The sequence below is a fragment of the Abrus precatorius genome, unplaced genomic scaffold (assembly GCF_003935025.1).
Source record: "Abrus precatorius isolate BTA unplaced genomic scaffold, Abrus_2018 Scaffold6, whole genome shotgun sequence".
Classification (NCBI taxonomy): Eukaryota; Viridiplantae; Streptophyta; class Magnoliopsida; order Fabales; family Fabaceae; genus Abrus; species Abrus precatorius.
The window spans coordinates 13,803,959-13,821,236 of record NW_020874406.1 but is presented as its reverse complement, the minus strand read 5'-3'; the positions used below and the strand labels follow the sequence as shown (position 1 = coordinate 13,821,236).

Below are 17,278 nucleotides of genomic sequence, written 5' to 3'. Positions count from 1 at the left end.
TTCTCTTCATTGGGAAAAAAACAAAATTCTTCACTGCTTTTTCCCCAGCCACAGCCAACGAACAAAAATCCACTCTCAAACTCTGTTTCACACTTCTTCGTGTTGTTCCCTGTTACTCTTGCCGGAACCCTAATTGGATCCGCCGGAACTCGAATCCACCGGTGAGGTTCAATTGCCCTTGTTGCTCCCCTTGGTTGTTTTTTTCTACACTGACGAAGTGATTTTTGTGTTGGAGGGAGTAGATGACTGTACGATTCGGGAATAGGTGAGATCAAAAGGGTTGGGATTTCCTCGCCGGATGGAGGGAGGTAGCGTCTCTAGACTTACTTGTTCTGGTACTGTTCATGTCCAACTTTGGGTTCTTCAATTTTCATTTTCTATGATTAGGGCACGAGTTATGCTTCCTTTGCTTTCAAATGGTGAGTTTTGTTTGAAAATTGTTTTTCTTTCTTCTAAACCGTTCCAACTGGCTAATTCGCGCTTAGAAGAATTGTTCAACTGCTGCTTTTGATTTAACCAAGTGGTTAATCACTGTGTGTAAACTGTTTCACTTAGTCGTTTAGAAGATTGGTGCTGTGCCACAAAGTGTGCTCCAATCGTGCTGCTGGTTCAGTAGATTTTTTAGTTGAGTCAGTACAACGGCACAGTTCAGTTGGTTCCAGATTTTAATTTATTTTTCCCGTTTGTTTTGAAGAATTGCATGATGTATCAATTTTTAAACCTGCCTCATCTTTAATGAGTTAAGGCTAATAAAGAAGCGCTGAATGCCATACCCCTATGCCAAAGAAGCTTTCTTATTGTATGACATCAAAATGCATGGGGGACTCTTCCAATTATTTAGGTTTATTTTATGCACTATTTGCCCCCTGTTGTATTCTCAAAACAACTTTGCAGATCACTAGACAGCCTATAAACCCTAAGGATAGTTCTTTTCTAATCCTACTGTCAAATTATCGGTTGTAGATTAGATAAATATATCACTACAGTGAAACCTAATCTATTAGTGATATGGTATTTGCTTTTCTTCTATTCAGTTATGTTAGTAGTGAGTGGCCGTGGAAATTTAAATATGGGGGTAATAGTTAGACTTTTCAATATAAGTTGTTTTCTTGCTCTATTAAATTGTGCTTCTATTTTTACTTGCCTCGTGTGTGGGTTGAAATGTTATTGCCAAGCCAACAATTTTTTCAAATTATTCTTGAATTTCTATGTATTCGTGCATCCATTTGTTGGTGTACCATGCCATGCTGATGCTTGGATGATAGATGTAATGTATATGTCTGCAGTGGATTTTATACATCCCTCTGTCTGATTTTGCATTTGTATCTATGCATGTCTATCCATCCATGCATTGCATTCATAGATTTATATCAGGATGCAATGCATTGACTTTCAAGCAACAATAATGATGACAATGACTTTCAATGCATGGATGGATAAACAACAATAATGATGACAATGACTTTCAATGCATGTCTATCCATCCATGCATTGCACTCATATTGTTGTTTATCTTATTCTAATATGCTTATTTGTTTTAGGGATTTACCCATGGATTATGATGACAATGACTTTCAAAGCCAGAATCTCCATTTAGCTGGTGAAGGGAGCACCAAATTTCCTCCAGCATTAAGGCCATATGCTCTCCCTAAGTTTGATTTTGATGAAAGCCTTCAAGCAAATTTAAGATTTGACAGTTTGGTTGAAACTGAAGTTTTCCTTGGTATTGAAAGTAACGAAGATAACCAGTGGATTGACGCATTCTCCCGGGGTGGTAGTGGCATAGAGTTCAGTTCAACTGCAGCTGAGTCTTGCTCCATATCAAGGCATGGCAATGTTTGGTCCGAGGCCACTTCCTCGGAATCTGTTGAAATGCTTTTAAAATCTGTTGGACAGGAGGACTATATTCCTAGGCAAACCGTTATTCAGGAATCAGATGCCTGTGATGAACTGGCCTGCTTAGCTAAGCAAATGGACCCCAATCCAAAACCTGAGGATAAAAAAGAATTTCAAGATAATGTTACAGATTTACATTCACCTGGTGGTTCTCATGCAAGTTTTTCTGGATTGAAAGAGCATGTAGGAATGGAAAAGTTTCAGGATGCAGTGTCACAAGGTCATGAAAGGGAATTATCCATCATTGGAAGTTCAGGTAATGCAGAACTAAGTGATATTTGCAGAAATATTGACTTGCCTATGTCTGAGGGGAGTCTGACACTTATTACTGATGACAAATGTAACAATGCAGACCAACAAGAAGTTGGGACTGTCGCCGATGACTCACATCATGGCAAAACACATGATTCATCTGCAGTGCAAACTAATATTGCTGAATCATCTATGCAAAATTTGGGTGATGAGAAGCAAGGTCCTTTACAAACACAAACTAATAATCATGATTTGAACTCTTCTATGATGAATAAAAAAGCTCTTGTAGACACACAGACTATGGATGGAAATGCAGTTGGGAGCAATACGCATCATCCAGATAAACCAATTTGTCCAACCCCTGCAAAAGAAACTTTGGAAAGTGGGAGTGTAGGTGAAGGTCTCGAGACTGGATTAAGTAGTATAGAGGATTCCATGAGAATGGATTCTGTTGCAGTTTCTGACTTGCAGAAAGCAGAAAAATGTAGTGAAGATACTTGTTTTAGCGATCTGTCTCGGGACAATGCAAATGAAGATGCAATGTTACTTAACGATGTGCTCATGAACAATGAATCTGCACCAAATGCATGTGCGTTGCCAACTATTTCTATCAAAGATGATTCTATCTCTGAGGAGCAGGCGGTTGATGCTAGTAATTCCAGTTGTGAGATTTGTCCTACCATACAGCAGAATATGGATGTCAGGGACACAAAGACATGTGGTGACCATGTGGGTAATGAGCTATCAAACACTGGTGACCATGTGGATACAGAGATGTTATCAAGTAAGTCAGAGTCATCTGGGTTTACTGTTGAGGAACATAATGTTTCCACTATTAGTGAAGGAAATGTTGATGACAGGGAAGGAGGTTTCTCAGGTTTCAGTGTGGCAGTTTCGTTAAAAAAATCTTCCATTTTGGGTGAGTCAACTCAAATATGTGTAAGCAATGAATCTGACAGACAGAATGAGTGTGAAAAGTTTGATCAAGATGTTTCTGTCAATGATCAAGATGTTTCTGTCAAGGATCAAGAAAGTAAAAAGATTCCTTATGACTCTAACCAGAAGCATTGTGATGTTGATCAATCCCATCCTGTTGACAAGGGAGTTGTTTCGTCATCTCTTAGTGCAGGTAGCATGGAAACTGAGTTGACAACCTCCACAGGATCAATTGAAGTCATACCTGCAAACAATTCAGGTACATTGTGATTGATTTAATCTTGGTAAGCTGACAATCTTAATTGTTGTATACTGGTATTGAATCATATGGTATCACCTATTTGAAAAATTGTTAAAAACCTGCACTTTAAGTGAAAACACTTGAGGCTTGTTTGGTTTGAGAAAACACTTTCTGTTTTCATTAATGATTACAAAAATGTTACATTGTGTTCATCTTGTTTCATGTTTTGGTGTTTTCATCATTTTCTGTACTTTCATGGAATATAGGAGATAAGGTGACGTTTTATAATATTGGTAAAACTAGGAAATGAAAGTAAAAAACATTCTCTCAAGCCAAACAGACCTTTAGGTACCAAAGTGAGGTGTTATTTTTTTTACTGATATAGTAAAATGTTCTTCACTGATATTGGATCAAATTCATAACAGCTCCATTATTTTAAGGTTTCATTTTCATATTTTACAGTTTCACAAGTTATTTCAGACAATATTAGCTTGACATCGCATGAGATTATAGACATTCCACCTCCTCCTAGCAAAGTTGTTTCCACTCATGAAGTTACTGGTCACAATGATTTTCAAGGGATAACTCCTGTTGAATCTTCTTCTGTCAAGGAAAAGGAAGAATCAACAGTCAAAATAGCTGAGGATGCAGGCACCCTTGTTGGACCTTCTGAGCAGGAAACTGCTCCTTGTCCTGTTGCAGGAACCGAAAAACTTTCTGTTGATGCATCTAAACAACCATTATGTGATGTCGCAAGTGATGTGCATAACATAGGTACTAGTGGTGCTGTAAAGATTGATGAACCTCAAGGAACATCAAATGATGAGGTTATTCAGGAATGTGCTAAAGAGACTGTTATGTCTCAAGATCTATGTGTATCATCAGAGAAACAGGGTGACTGTGTCACAATTTCCTCACTTAAGAATGACAAGGAGACTGTACAGGATAATCCTGACAAGTGTTCCTCAAAAGAATTAGGTAATATTTTATCAAGTCTTGCTACCCACTTATGAAATTCCTTTAAATTCTGCATTTTATTGTGTGAGGTTAATGTATCAATACCTAGAACTTGGAGAAAACAAACAGAATATGTGGCATCCACTTCAAGTTTTGTCAAATTGAATGATTTTATTGAGTTTTTGTGATATACTCATTATCAATTAAATATGTCTGTGCCATAAAACTTTTTGGAACGCTGTGGTTGAATGTATTCATTCAATAAATGTCTTGTTAAAGAGCATCTCATTATTTCAGTGGCTTGTAAAGGGAGAATTATTATTTGCGTTCAGTCCTTCCTTTAGTGCAGTTGGGTTATCATAGCAAATTTTCAACTACAAGAACTTATCTTGGTTTTCTCCTGTGGAGGAGTAAATTTTTGGTGTTCCTGTAGTTCCTACTTCCCTTCAGTTATTTTTTCTTATTTTTAATCATAAAAATAAATAAATCAGAGAAAAATAACCACAGAAAGGTGAGTATTGCTAATTTTTAAGTGAAGGAGTATAAAATCCAAAAGTACTGAAAATTTCCCTTGTGGTAGTATGTTTTTCCTTTTTTGAAAAAAAAAATCTGTGGCTTTGCATGACCCATATCTCATGTGTCAAGTTAATTCTGGCTAATAAACATGTATTCATATTTTGTGCAATCAATTGTACTGTCTAAGATAAATTATAACTAAAAGTCTATAGCTCATGCAATTTAGAATCACAGTGAACTATTTGAGCCAGTTACAAATAACAATTTCCTGGTTATGTGAACAATCAATAAGTGTTTTTCAATTCTTCCATAGGTAATTCTCTAGCTATTGAATCATTTTACTCGTTCCTGACAATTTAAGATTGGAGAGAAGTGTATAGCTGACAGGTAGGAATCCTAGACAAAAAAAAGGGGAAGGGGAGCTGAATGCAAGTAGAGAAGGTGATGAAGGAAATTTTCTCGAGAGAAGATTCACTTGACCTCACATTCATCCACAAGGAAATTCAGGAGCATACCCTTGGCCATGTAGAAGCATTTGTTTTATGAGTCTTCTAGGGTTCACGAATAGTATTTGTGTCAATCTTGGCAACCGAATCATTCTGATGACTGCCTTATTTTCTATTCATAGCCATATTTTATTTATAATTTCCCTTTTTGAGCATGCCAAACTGCTACCCATATCAATGACGATAAATAGCCATGCCATGAATCATGATGGTAGTTTTGTTTGTATTGTCTGATGTAAAATAGGTTTTCTTTTTTCTTTCTGTGATGTGCATTGCATGTTCTCTCTTTATCATATTCCTTCACATGCGTTCATTCCTATTACAATATTAACTTTTTAGGTGACAATTTAACTGGAAACCAAGGTTCCATATCTACTGCTTATTTACCGAACCCCTGTGTTGAGTTGCGTGAGACTGGAAGTGGAAGCCTTCCTGCCAATAGTACTTGTAGTCCGTCTAGTACATTTGGGAGCACTTCCCAAACTGAAAAGGATGAGAATCAAGTTAAGGCTTCTGCTAATGAAAAACCTCAAGCCTCTGAGTTCATAGATGGTGTTGAAAAAAAAACATTATCTACTGCTCAAGATCTAAAGGGGAATAATGCATCTAAAGATGATAGAAGCTCAACTCCTGAGCTAAATTCAGCAGTTGATTTGTCCAAAAAAGATGTTGCTGATGTGAATACAGAAGATGCTGGCAAGAGGCAATCAATTCCTGTTTCTGCAACCATCAAAGCATCAAAAGTAAGTCTTGTTGCAGTTTATAATCCAAGCTAAGGAATTTGTATCTTAATGTTTTTCCTTTATTACTTTTATTTCCTGATTGAATTTTTTCCTGAATGTGCAAAGGGGATTCTTGAAAGGTTCATTATGTTAAATGCATGGGTGATATATTCTGTTGTTTACATTATGAATAACAAATGATCTTATAGAATTTTCATTTTTTTCTCCCTCCACTTCATTATTGAAGGCTATGGAGGGATCTCCTTCAACATCTGGGATAGGTTCCTTAAAAGCCAAGACTGTAGGACATATCTCCCATGGAAATCCACAAATATCAGACAGAGGGGTAGCACATAGTGCCCCTAAAGCTACGCCTGAGCGCAAAACTAGGCGATCATCCAATAAGACAGGTGGAAAAGAATCTTCTAGAAGAGGAAGTCATATGAAAGACACTACTCCATCTAGACAGTCTGATAGAGGTGATAAATCAACCAAGGTTTCCCTTAGCCCATCTCCTGCTTTCCAGCTGATGCAGTCAAATGAGGTGCAGCCGTATGGACACATTGATTCAAACAGCACAAAGTCATTTGCTCTTGTAAATACTTCAACATCTAGCCTTCCAGATTTGAACACTTCTGCGTCACCTGTTTTGTTTCATCAGCCTTTCACAGATCTGCAGCAAATACAATTGCGTGCACAGATCTTCGTCTATGGAGCTTTAATGTAAGTTCAATTATTGATTTTGTATGTTATTTAATTGCTATGGATGCTAAACAGATGTAATACATGCACGTGTTTATGAATTAATCATGCATTTTTTCACTTACTCCCTATATGAGACCTGACCTAACATTACCACGCATAGTTAATTGGAAAATCTGTCTGATTGTATACTTGCCTTTCTATTTTAGTTAGACATATTCCATGCTTATTTAATCAAAATGTTATCTGAGGCCAAGGTCACCAGAGCCATTTAGATCTGCATGATATAGTTGTTCATGTTCTAGATTTTGTGGCATGATAATTAGCTCTGCCAATTATTTATGTTGTTGATTTTCTGCAGTCAAGGCACAGCCCCTGATGAGGCGTATATGATATCAGCTTTTGGGGGATCAGGTTAACTTTCTGTTTATAATGACTCCCTTACATACCCATTTGTTATTTGCTCATAATAAAATATTTATTTCTTAGACATTGTGTTTTTCAGATGGTGGAAGGAGCATTTGGGAGAATGCCTGGTGTGTCTGCATGGAAAGGCAACATGGTCAAAAATCTCTTCCTGTTAATCCAGAAACACCTATGCATTCACGATCTGGTATATCTTGTGGTATAGCTTTTTCTCTGATTTGATTAATCGACTTGTTTGTTTAACTCACGATAATTGAGATCTTCAGTTGCTAGAACCGCTGATTCAGCATTAAAACACAGTACAGTTCAAGGGAAAGGTATCTCTTCACCACTTGGTCGAGCCAGCAGCAAGGCCACTCCAACAATTGTGAACCCCTTAATACCGCTTTCGTCTCCACTTTGGAGTCTTCCAACTCTCTCTAGTGATTCCCTTCAATCTAGTGCCATTGCAAGAGGCTCAGTTGTGGATTATCCGCAGGCAATTACTCCTTTGCATCCTTATCAAACTCCTCCTGCTAGGAACTTTCTTGGACACAATACACCTTGGATATCCCAAACCTCCCTTCGGGGACCTTGGATTGCTTCTCCAACTGCTGCACCTGACAGCAGTACCCATCTTTCTGCATCACCTGTCTCAGATACAATTAAGCTAGGTTCAGTGAAAGCATCTTCTCTGCTGCCTACCTCTGGCATAAAGAATGCTGCTTCTGGCCTCCCTACTTCCAGTGCAGGTTTGCAAAGTATCTTTCTGGGGACTGCCTCTCCACTTGAAGCAAACAATGTGACAGTACCACCTCCTCAGCATTCTTCAGATCCAAAGCCCAAGAAAAGGAAAAAAGCTGTGGTATCTGAGGATCTTGGCCAGAGGGCTTTGCAATCGCTGCCTCCTTCTGTTATTAGCCATACATCTACTTCTGTTGCTGTTGTGACCCCGGTTGGGAATGTGCCAATAACTACTGTTGAGAAATCAGTTGTGTCTGTATCTCCTCTTGCTGATCAATCCAAAAATGATCAAAATGTTGAGAAAAGGATTATGTCAGATGAGTCTCTTATGAAAGTTAAGGAGGCTAGTTTACATGCAGAGGAAGCTTCTGCTCTTTCTGCTGCTGCAGTTAATCATAGCATAGAGTTATGGAGTCAGTTGGATAAGCATAAAAATTCGGGATTGATGTCAGATATTGAGGCTAAATTAGCTTCTGCAGCTGTTGCTGTTGCAGCTGCTGCAGCTGTTGCAAAGGCAGCAGCTGCAGCAGCTAATGTTGCTTCAAATGCTGCTATTCAAGCAAAACTGATGGCTGATGAAGCATTGGGTTATGATAATTCTAACCAAAGTAATCAAATTTCTCTTTCTGAGGGTACAAATAACTTAGGAAAAGCTACCACTGCTTCAATCTTGAAGGGTGCTAATGGAACCAACAGTCCTGGCTCTATCATTGTTGCGGCAAAGGAAGCTGTTAAAAGGAGAGTGGAAGCTGCGTCTGCTGCCACCAAAAGAGCTGAAAATTTGGATGCTGTTGTAAAGGCTGCTGAGCTGGCAGCAGAAGCTGTATCTCAAGCAGGAAAGATTGTAACTATGGGTGATCCTTTGCCATTAAGTGATTTGGTAGAAGCTGGCCCAGAGGGATGTTGGAAAGCAGCTCGAGAGTCTTCTCAGCAAGCTGTAATATTGAAAGACATCAGTAGAGATATGGTGAACATTGACAATGTTAGAGATATTCCCGAAACTTCTCATACACATCTCAAAGACATTTCATCGGGTGATGTTTCAGCTTCTATTAAGATCAATGAAAAGAATTCAAGAGGACCAAAAGGCCGCAAGGTTTCTGATTTAGTCAAGCCTGGTGTTGTTCCTGGATCTGACTCTGAAATACAGGCTCCTTCTTTCACTGTTAGTAATGGATCTGAAAATCTTGAAGAAAATAACATCAAGGAGGGCTTACTTGTAGAGGTGGCTTTTATTCTTGTTCATTTCAGTTTTTAAGTTGAGCTAGGTAGAGTGGCTAGGCTAATGCCCATGGGTTCATTTTTCTGATATCAACTTTGGTGAGGATTAGGTGCTGGTTTTTAATTAAATTGGCATGCATTCTTTATGTTTTCGAAAAGGAATATGTTCTTACAATTTTTTTCTTTTTTTCTTTCCCCTGAAAACTGAAGCTATTATATGTATCAGGTTTTCAAAGACGAGGAAGGGTACAAAGTTGGATGGTTCACAGCCAATATTTTGAGTTTCAAGGATGATAAAGCTTATGTATGCTACACTTCACTTGTAGCTGTTGAAGGTTGGTAAAGCTTATATATGCTCATACTTTGGAGAGAATGGAAGTTTTTTATTAATTAGTGAACCAGTGGGAAAAATGTATTGACTGTATTTCCAATATTTGACTACTCATGGAAAAGTCAATGGACTTGGGTTCATTTGTGTGTACAGTTGGGAGAATTCTTCTTAAAGGGAACATCAGAATGAGAATGCTATATTTTGACCAAAATAACACTAGTATTTTTCCAAATTTTTTGGTCACAAATTCATATATAAATTCATACTTGTGACTTGCAATAAGTTTTGGATAAATCATAAAATTTAGGTGTTCATAAAATGGCCATGTTCTGTTGACTCCCATACCCCTGCGTACATCTGGATGCTAATGTTTTGCCACCCTTTTTCCATTAAGATCTTATTCAATTGTGTAGTAGTGTGTATCCATTCATTATGATTAAAAAAGATCGCTGGTTTCAAGATGCAGGACCCTTAAAGGAATGGGTCTCACTTAAATGTGAAGGAGACAAACCCCCCAGAATACGTACTGCTCGCCCTCTTACTACTTTGCAATATGAAGGGACAAGAAAGAGACGTAGAGCAGCTATGGGAGATTATGCATGGTCTGTTGGGGATAGAGTTGATGCATGGATACAAGAAAGGTATACTAATATACTGATTTATTTTCACTAGTTTATTTTTATGGCCACTTCATGATTTTATGTACAAAAATACAATATATCTTCACAGTTGATTTCCTCCATGATAAAAGTGGATGTTTGTGGGTTTGGTTGGCTTATGAAGTTAGGATTATTCTGTACTTTGTCCTGTTCTTCAATTTAATTATAGTAGTTCCCATTCTTTCTATAGAAATGTTGAGTAAAAAAATCATTACATATATTAAAATAGTATTCTAAGATGGTTCAATTAGATATATACTGAAAAATAGAAAGTCAACATGCAATTGCTACATCAATTTTTTTGGAGGCATAAACTTTTCTGAATTTAAAACAAAAATATTATTTGTGATAAAACTGAACCACGATAAATTTGCATGTTAAAGTTATCTCACTTGGTGCCTTTTGTTATCAGCTGGCGGGAAGGAGTAATCACAGAGAAGAATAAGAAAGATGAAACAACATTAACTATCCACTTTCCTGGTATACATATTATTACTTGATTAACGATATTTTGTATTGTATGTTGTTTCTTAATTCTTACTACACTAGGCACATTAGCACCCATTTTTTGAAAAGTTATAACACTGACTTTCTGCAGCTAGTGGAGAAACATCAGTTGTTAGAGCTTGGCATCTTCGACCGTCCCTTATTTGGAAGGATGGGAAATGGATTGAATCTTTCAAAGTGGGAGCAAATGACAGTTCTACCCATGAGGTGCTTTTTTTGGCTTCTTTTAGTGTTCCAACTTCATGGCTCTCTGCTGAGTTTTACATTTTTCATACAGGGCGATACACCACATGAAAAACGACCTAAACTAGGTCATGCAGTAGAGTTTAAAGGAAAAGACAAGATGTCAAAAGGTATTGATGCTGTGGAGTCAGCAAACCCTGATGAGATGAGATTGCTTAATTTGACTGAAAATGAGAAAGTGTTTAACATTGGTAAGAGCAGCAAGAATGAAAATAAACAGGATGCTCATAGAATGGTGAGGACCGGTCTTCAAAAAGAAGGATCGGGAGTGATTTTTGGTGTTCCTAAACCTGGGAAGAAAAGGAAATTTATGGAAGTAAGCAAGCATTATGTTGCACATGAAAGCAGTAGAAATGATTCAGTTAAACTTGCAAATTTCTTGATGCCTCAAGGTTCAGGATCCAGGGGATGGAAAAATAGTTCCAAAAATGATACCAGACAGAAGCTTGGAGCCGACTCCAAGCCCAAGACTAAATCTGGAAAACCACAGAGTGGGGGTAGAGTGATCCCACCAAAAGACATTTCGTTATCAAATGCGTTTTCTCTCACCAATGATCAGACAGGTCATACAGAAAGGATCAAGGATTCTTCAAACCATTTCAAGAATGCTTCCCAGAGTGAAAGTCAGGTGGAGAGAGAACCCTACTCTTCAACTGATGGAGCAACACAAGGACCAATGTTGTTTTCGTCACTGGCTACTTCCAGTGATGCTATCCCCACTAAAAGGACATCCACATCAAGAGCAAGTAAAGGAAAACTTGCGCCTGCCAGTGATAAGTCGGGTAAGGGTGAGGCAGAAAAGGTTTTAGCAAAATCAGCATCTGACGTCATTGAGCCCCGGAGATCCAATCGCAGAATTCAACCAACGTCGAGAGTAAGTTTCTATAACTGAAAGTGGATATTCTCAGTTGTATCAACGACTTATTTTCTATCTCTTCCCCTGTATGAAGCCATTTTTAATTTGAAATATTTTAATGGCCTTTGGTTTTGAATCTGATCCGATGGTTGACTTGGTGGCAGCTATTGGAAGGATTGCAGAGTTCTTTGATCATCTCAAAGATTCCTTCGGTTCCACATAGTCGTAATACTTCAAAGGGTGAGTATCCATACCCTCGCAGAATTTTCATTTTTTGTTGGTCGAATCTTTTTTACATCTTCACTGATTGGCTGACTGTAAGTTGCAACAGGTAATAACCAAGGTTGATTGGAAGGAACTTGCAATGATGCGTTACAGTTAAAAAGACCAGCTCTGTTATTAGATGATCGACATACCTAGCATAGATGTGTATATTTATAATAGGGAACCTAGGAATGCAAATTCTTACTTCTATGATTTAGGCAGACTATAGTTCAGTTGACAGTCGGTCATATTGATTTTAGTTTTATTTTAAACGTGATTTGATCCCCTAATCTTATGGCACCGTAGGCTGTACTGTATATGGAAATTCTCCATGTTACCTTGTTTGTAGAGGTTTGACGATCAAATGATAACGTGATGCTCTACACGCCAACTTCCCTTTTTAATAACTTCGCCAGATAATGCGTTGAGAAAAGTGGGAAGTTATTTATATACACATTTAATCAATATATTGATTTTAAAAATAACTAATAATTGCAATTTATAGAATTTCTTAACCATTTACGTAAAATAGTTAATTGATTTTCACTTGTCAATGATTTGTAGATTCAGTATCACACAATTTATACAATATTTGGTTTCAGTTTTGATGATTTTTCATTATTTTTTTATTTGATATTTGCACAATCAAAGGATGGTCCAATGTGGCTGCATCTATTAATTGACGAGAACAGATTAGTCGGATAGAACGGGAGAAAGTGTGGAATTTGTGGGAAGACAATGAGGGCAAAACAGATGGAGAGCAATCTATGCTAAGCATATATATATATCTATTAACAATTTGCAAGACATTGACGTCTGTAGGCCCTAAACAGAGCCACCGACTTTGAACTGGATCCCCTAACGATTTACAAAGACAAATCGTGTGAAATGGACGCATCGCCGTAGCATTCAATATTTCAACTGACGTTTATCTTGGCATTTAACTGGAGCGAATGACAACTGTGTATTCTTTTTTCCCTCCCACTCGATGACCTCCCCCCCGTTTCAAAGTCTACATTTATCATGTGCTGGTCCTTCTAATTCCATTCGATGAGGAATCAGCTTTTGCAGTAAGGTTTATTTTAGGAGGTCGGTATCCCTCTTTGCTAAGTTCTTCATCCACATATGGTTTCTCACACACGCAAGAGCCGGGAAACTCGTGAAATTCACCTCGTCCAGGTCTCATCTCATCTGGCTCTCCCATGAATCCTCTCTGGCTTGCCTTAACCTTTCTGGCGAAGGTATCCCAGTCCATCTGATGCCTTCCCGTGAATAGCGTGCTAAGTTTCTTCGCATTTGGTCTAATTGTTCTTTTGTGACCCATATATCTCCTATTGTAAACAAAATGAAAAGTTAACAGTAGGCAAATTAATAAAAATATATATATATAAGAATGAAAAGATAATGCGATACTAAGCAAGCATAACGAGCAGTAGCACATGTGCAAGACAATTAAATAGACCCTTAACTGATATGGTATTCATCAAGTTTCGAATTTTGTGTTTACAAAAAGGAGTCGAAGCAAACACAGGCTTTACAGGAAACCTCCTGAAACAGGTTATACTTCTCAGTTTTCACGGAACGACTTTTGCTTTTGCAAAAGATAACTGAAATCAACTGCAAGACTGCCTATTTGTAAATGGGGACATTGAAATTGACTCCTGGGAAAAACGAATTTTGACAAGATTAGCACGTTAATCAGGTCTAGCTTAGATGCCTGAATACGAGCAAAGTAGTTACTTTTTATATTATTATCTGGGAACTACATATCCCATACAACCTCAAATTTTCTGGGAACTTTCCAAAATAGGCAGTATAGTTAGCCGAATTATGCTAACTCCAAATAGCAAAAACTAGGTCATTGTTGTTCCAATTATAAAATCAACCGCCCTGAACATTTTTCAGTTGTGAAAGCTAGTAGAATAATCAACAAAACAAAGAGGTGGGGAAGAAATAGGATATAGATCATACCTCATTTGAAGACATTTCATCATTTACCTAGACCATCTTTAACCCAATCTATATCCTTTACTACGTAACTTCTGACGATTACAAGGTCATGATAACAGAGAATCCTAAATGTATATTTATTCCTTTTCTTTCTACAAGATTGCCGGTGAACAAGTATACAGTAAAACACAACATGCTCTCCTCGATCCCAGCAAACATACACATCTATCACACCTATTCTGAATATAATTCAAGAGTAAACAATGCAATATAGTAGCCACATTCCATAACAGAATAATCATAATTATGACTCTAGCTATTTCATTACAAAATGTGGATAATCCTTTGTTCATTGTCTTTAGTATAACTTTTATAAACAAGTTCATTAGTTTACTAAACAAAAAAGTGGAGGATATCAAAGTCATTTTATTTTACCTTCGACCTGCAAGAATCTTGGCCATGTTACCATTGTTGTTAGTTACAAATACGTCACTTTCGTCACAAACAATGTAGTCAATAGCAGCAAGGCGGGAAGAGAATGGAAGGAAAGGTTTCAGCTCTTCCTCAGCAAGCATCTCCTTTGTATAGATGTTGGGGAAAAGATCTTTGAGAGGCTGCATAGTTTCATCCCCACCATATATTTCTCCCGATGCAACATAGAGGTACGTGTCATTTGTAAAACCGAGCGCCCGCAGCATCAAACCCACTTCATGAGGAGTAAGAGGACATTTCCCTCGCTTCCGCTCTCCATCTGGGCTCAAATCCTGTTTTATCATGAGGTAATAACTCACTCATTTCATATCACAGCATAAAATAGTTCATCTCAGCTTTAAGAAGTTTCATGTGACAAAAGTTAATTTGTACTTAGAAAGCCTATCAGGTAAAGTTTCAGGGAACAATACAGGTTTCAATACCTTCAGAAGGTCAGCACAGTTAAACAAGGACAAAAAGTTACAATCATGGTAGTTAAATGAATAAGATTTCCATCATCATAAGTGAATGGATTGTAGTCTTACAGGTAATGTTGTCCACCTTTTTCTGATTTCACCAAGTTCACGTCTCTCTTTCTCTCCCCCACCAAAATAACAACCTGAAAATGCTAGCATATCCGGTTCAAACCTGGCATAAATCAATCACAAATGCTGTTGTTAGTGCCAATACTGTGCATCCCCCTTGCTTCCCAAACTCTAATGTCGTTTATTCTACTTTGTACTCTCATATGAAACAACAAGAAGTTGTTCTACAAGTTGAATTTGAGAGTTTCCCTTCCTTATCACCCCAAAGTAAAAGTAAACAAATGCACAATTAAACATTTTGAAATTGTTCTAACAATTACAAGTTTTCAAATTTTAAAACTTTGTAAAGTTTGTGAAAAGGGACAACATTAAACAAACCTCAAATGGACAGCTATGAAACGGCGTGCCATTTTTTGCATTCTCATAACAAGTGTTTGACCAAGTTCTTGAATAGGTCTTGTAAATCTCAAAGCATGAAAATTAACACGGCAACGTAATTTTTGTAGATCATCATCAAGGTTATTTGCAAGTCTATAGTCAAATTTTGTCAATTGAACAACCTGCAAGATTTCCTACATATAGTTACCTACCACAGCCAAATTCAGAAACATTCCATAAATTGACAAAAACTAGTTACTGATGTTTCATCATGAGTTATTTAATGAATCAAAACATATACTAGTGAATTAAGAAATTTCAAGCATGTATCGATAACAACTTGCCATACCTGTCGTCTCAAAAGTATAGGCAAAACTTGATCAAGATAATAATCAGGGTCTGATTTCCTTGGAACACGCATTGTATATGGGGGTTTCTCCATTGACCGCATGAACTTATCAGGAACTCTTTTGACAATAGTAACATCTTTTGCGAGATAAGAAATGAACCAATCAACATCAAAAATGTGGATGAAGTCACTGTATTCAAACAAAAAGTGTCTTTATTAAATGAATAAATGAACTTGATTATTATAGTGAATGTGTGACAGGATCTGCAGATTACCTGTCATCCTTCCAATAAGAATGATGATCCAACTCAGGTACAACTAGTGTGGCATTCAGAATTCGTGCAACAACAACAGCATCTGTTATCTGGATGCAGGAACGCAATTGTTGTTTTCATAGAAAGAACTTATTCATTATTTTTAAACGATAAATAAATAAATTATCTGAATGACCTGAGAAAGAGAACCAACCAATCCTCACATTCTCTAAAAACAACTGAATGAGAGCCTTATCTTTTCCATGGTTTTAATCAGTAGGGGAGCAACTAAGACAACAGATCTTAAACAAAATTCTTATGATCATGCTGTAACGTACGATGAAATTTATGTCCTACTCACCCCAGTTCTTTGTTGGTTCAATCCTCCACTAGTTGCAATAAGCAAGTATCCATTTGACAGCCGCTCACGCACAGCAGCTATATTATCCAGTTGCCAATTAAAAGAGGAAGTGACACACAGAAAAGTTAAGAGTATATTTCTCAGCCTAATCTTCAGGATATAATTTTTGCACAAACTAATCAAAATATATAATTAAGCCCTTCAATCTCAATTTCATCAGTCCATTTTTATTCACATACATAGCCCAAAAAGAAACAAAGTGTTTGAAACAAAGTAAAAAACTTTCAAGAACAATACCCCTTTCATTCGCACCGAACACATACAGATTCAAAAAGACAGGAAGAAGATGATTCCAATTCCAGTACTCATCTCATATCTACAGTATCACAAAAGCGCCACGCCTAAAACGTTTTTCTATACCTATAAGGTAGAATCGTTTCTACAAATAGCCAAATAAAACAAACCTAAACTCCTCGAAAAATACCAACGGCGCATTATAGCAGCTCAAATTTGTAATTCACGAGACAAGATGCATTATGATGAAGAAACTCACGAGCAAAATGGCGTCCCCTCTCACTGCATCCGTAATAGTATTTGGAATACTGCGATTTCCAAATATCGATTGGCGCACGATAGTTGCCATCCTAAACAGAGATTCATGATTCATTCACATGCACAAGCAGAATCAATAAAACGAAACTCGCATTGCGATAGACAAAATGAGAATGAGAATTAAAAAATAACGAACCAGCCTAGAGTAGAAAGTGCGGTGAACCAATCGCTGAGAGTACCATTCAAGATCAGAAGCCATGTGACCCGTCAAAAGCGAAATTAGACCCAACCCGAACAGCATCAACCCGCAAACCACAGACCAAGAGATCGGCTTCCGCTGCTGAAACGGCGTCGTTGTGGCGGTCGATCTCCAACACACATGCTTGTTGCTTTTATGGTTTGGTTGCGGCAACAGAGGCAGCTTCAACAAACTCAACCTCCACCCCTTCCACACACCCAT

At 37.5% G+C, this 17,278-nt stretch overlaps 2 protein-coding genes across 3 annotated transcripts; one reads left to right on the top strand and one right to left on the bottom strand.

The window, feature by feature from the left end:
- Positions 1–12,434, top strand: LOC113869548. 2 transcript variants are annotated; one of them, XM_027505924.1, is made up of 16 exons: positions 1–145; positions 243–308; positions 1,542–3,343; positions 3,788–4,303; positions 5,644–6,047; positions 6,274–6,749; positions 7,090–7,142; positions 7,234–7,341; positions 7,421–9,102; positions 9,325–9,433; positions 9,896–10,070; positions 10,501–10,568; positions 10,687–10,802; positions 10,873–11,712; positions 11,859–11,934; positions 12,026–12,434. In XM_027505924.1, exons 3-16 carry the CDS (start codon positions 1,552–1,554, stop codon positions 12,040–12,042), a joined length of 6,432 nt encoding a protein of 2,143 aa, XP_027361725.1. In that variant the 5' UTR covers positions 1–145; positions 243–308; positions 1,542–1,551; the 3' UTR covers positions 12,043–12,434. The 2 variants fall into 2 exon arrangements, with proteins under 2 accessions (XP_027361725.1, XP_027361724.1); XM_027505923.1 differs by lacking the exon at positions 1–145 and having other exon boundaries at positions 243–335.
- Positions 12,435–12,782: 348 nt separating this feature from the next.
- LOC113870217 (O-fucosyltransferase 29-like) lies at positions 12,783–17,278 on the bottom strand. The gene is made up of 10 exons (XM_027506812.1): positions 17,015–17,278; positions 16,820–16,910; positions 16,267–16,343; positions 15,927–16,015; positions 15,652–15,841; positions 15,303–15,484; positions 14,925–15,027; positions 14,344–14,672; positions 12,917–13,289; positions 12,783–12,847 (listed from the first exon to the last, which is right to left on the bottom strand). The coding sequence occupies exons 1-9, from the start codon at positions 17,276–17,278 to the stop codon at positions 12,980–12,982; spliced, it is 1,635 nt and encodes a 544-aa protein (XP_027362613.1). The 3' UTR covers positions 12,783–12,847; positions 12,917–12,979.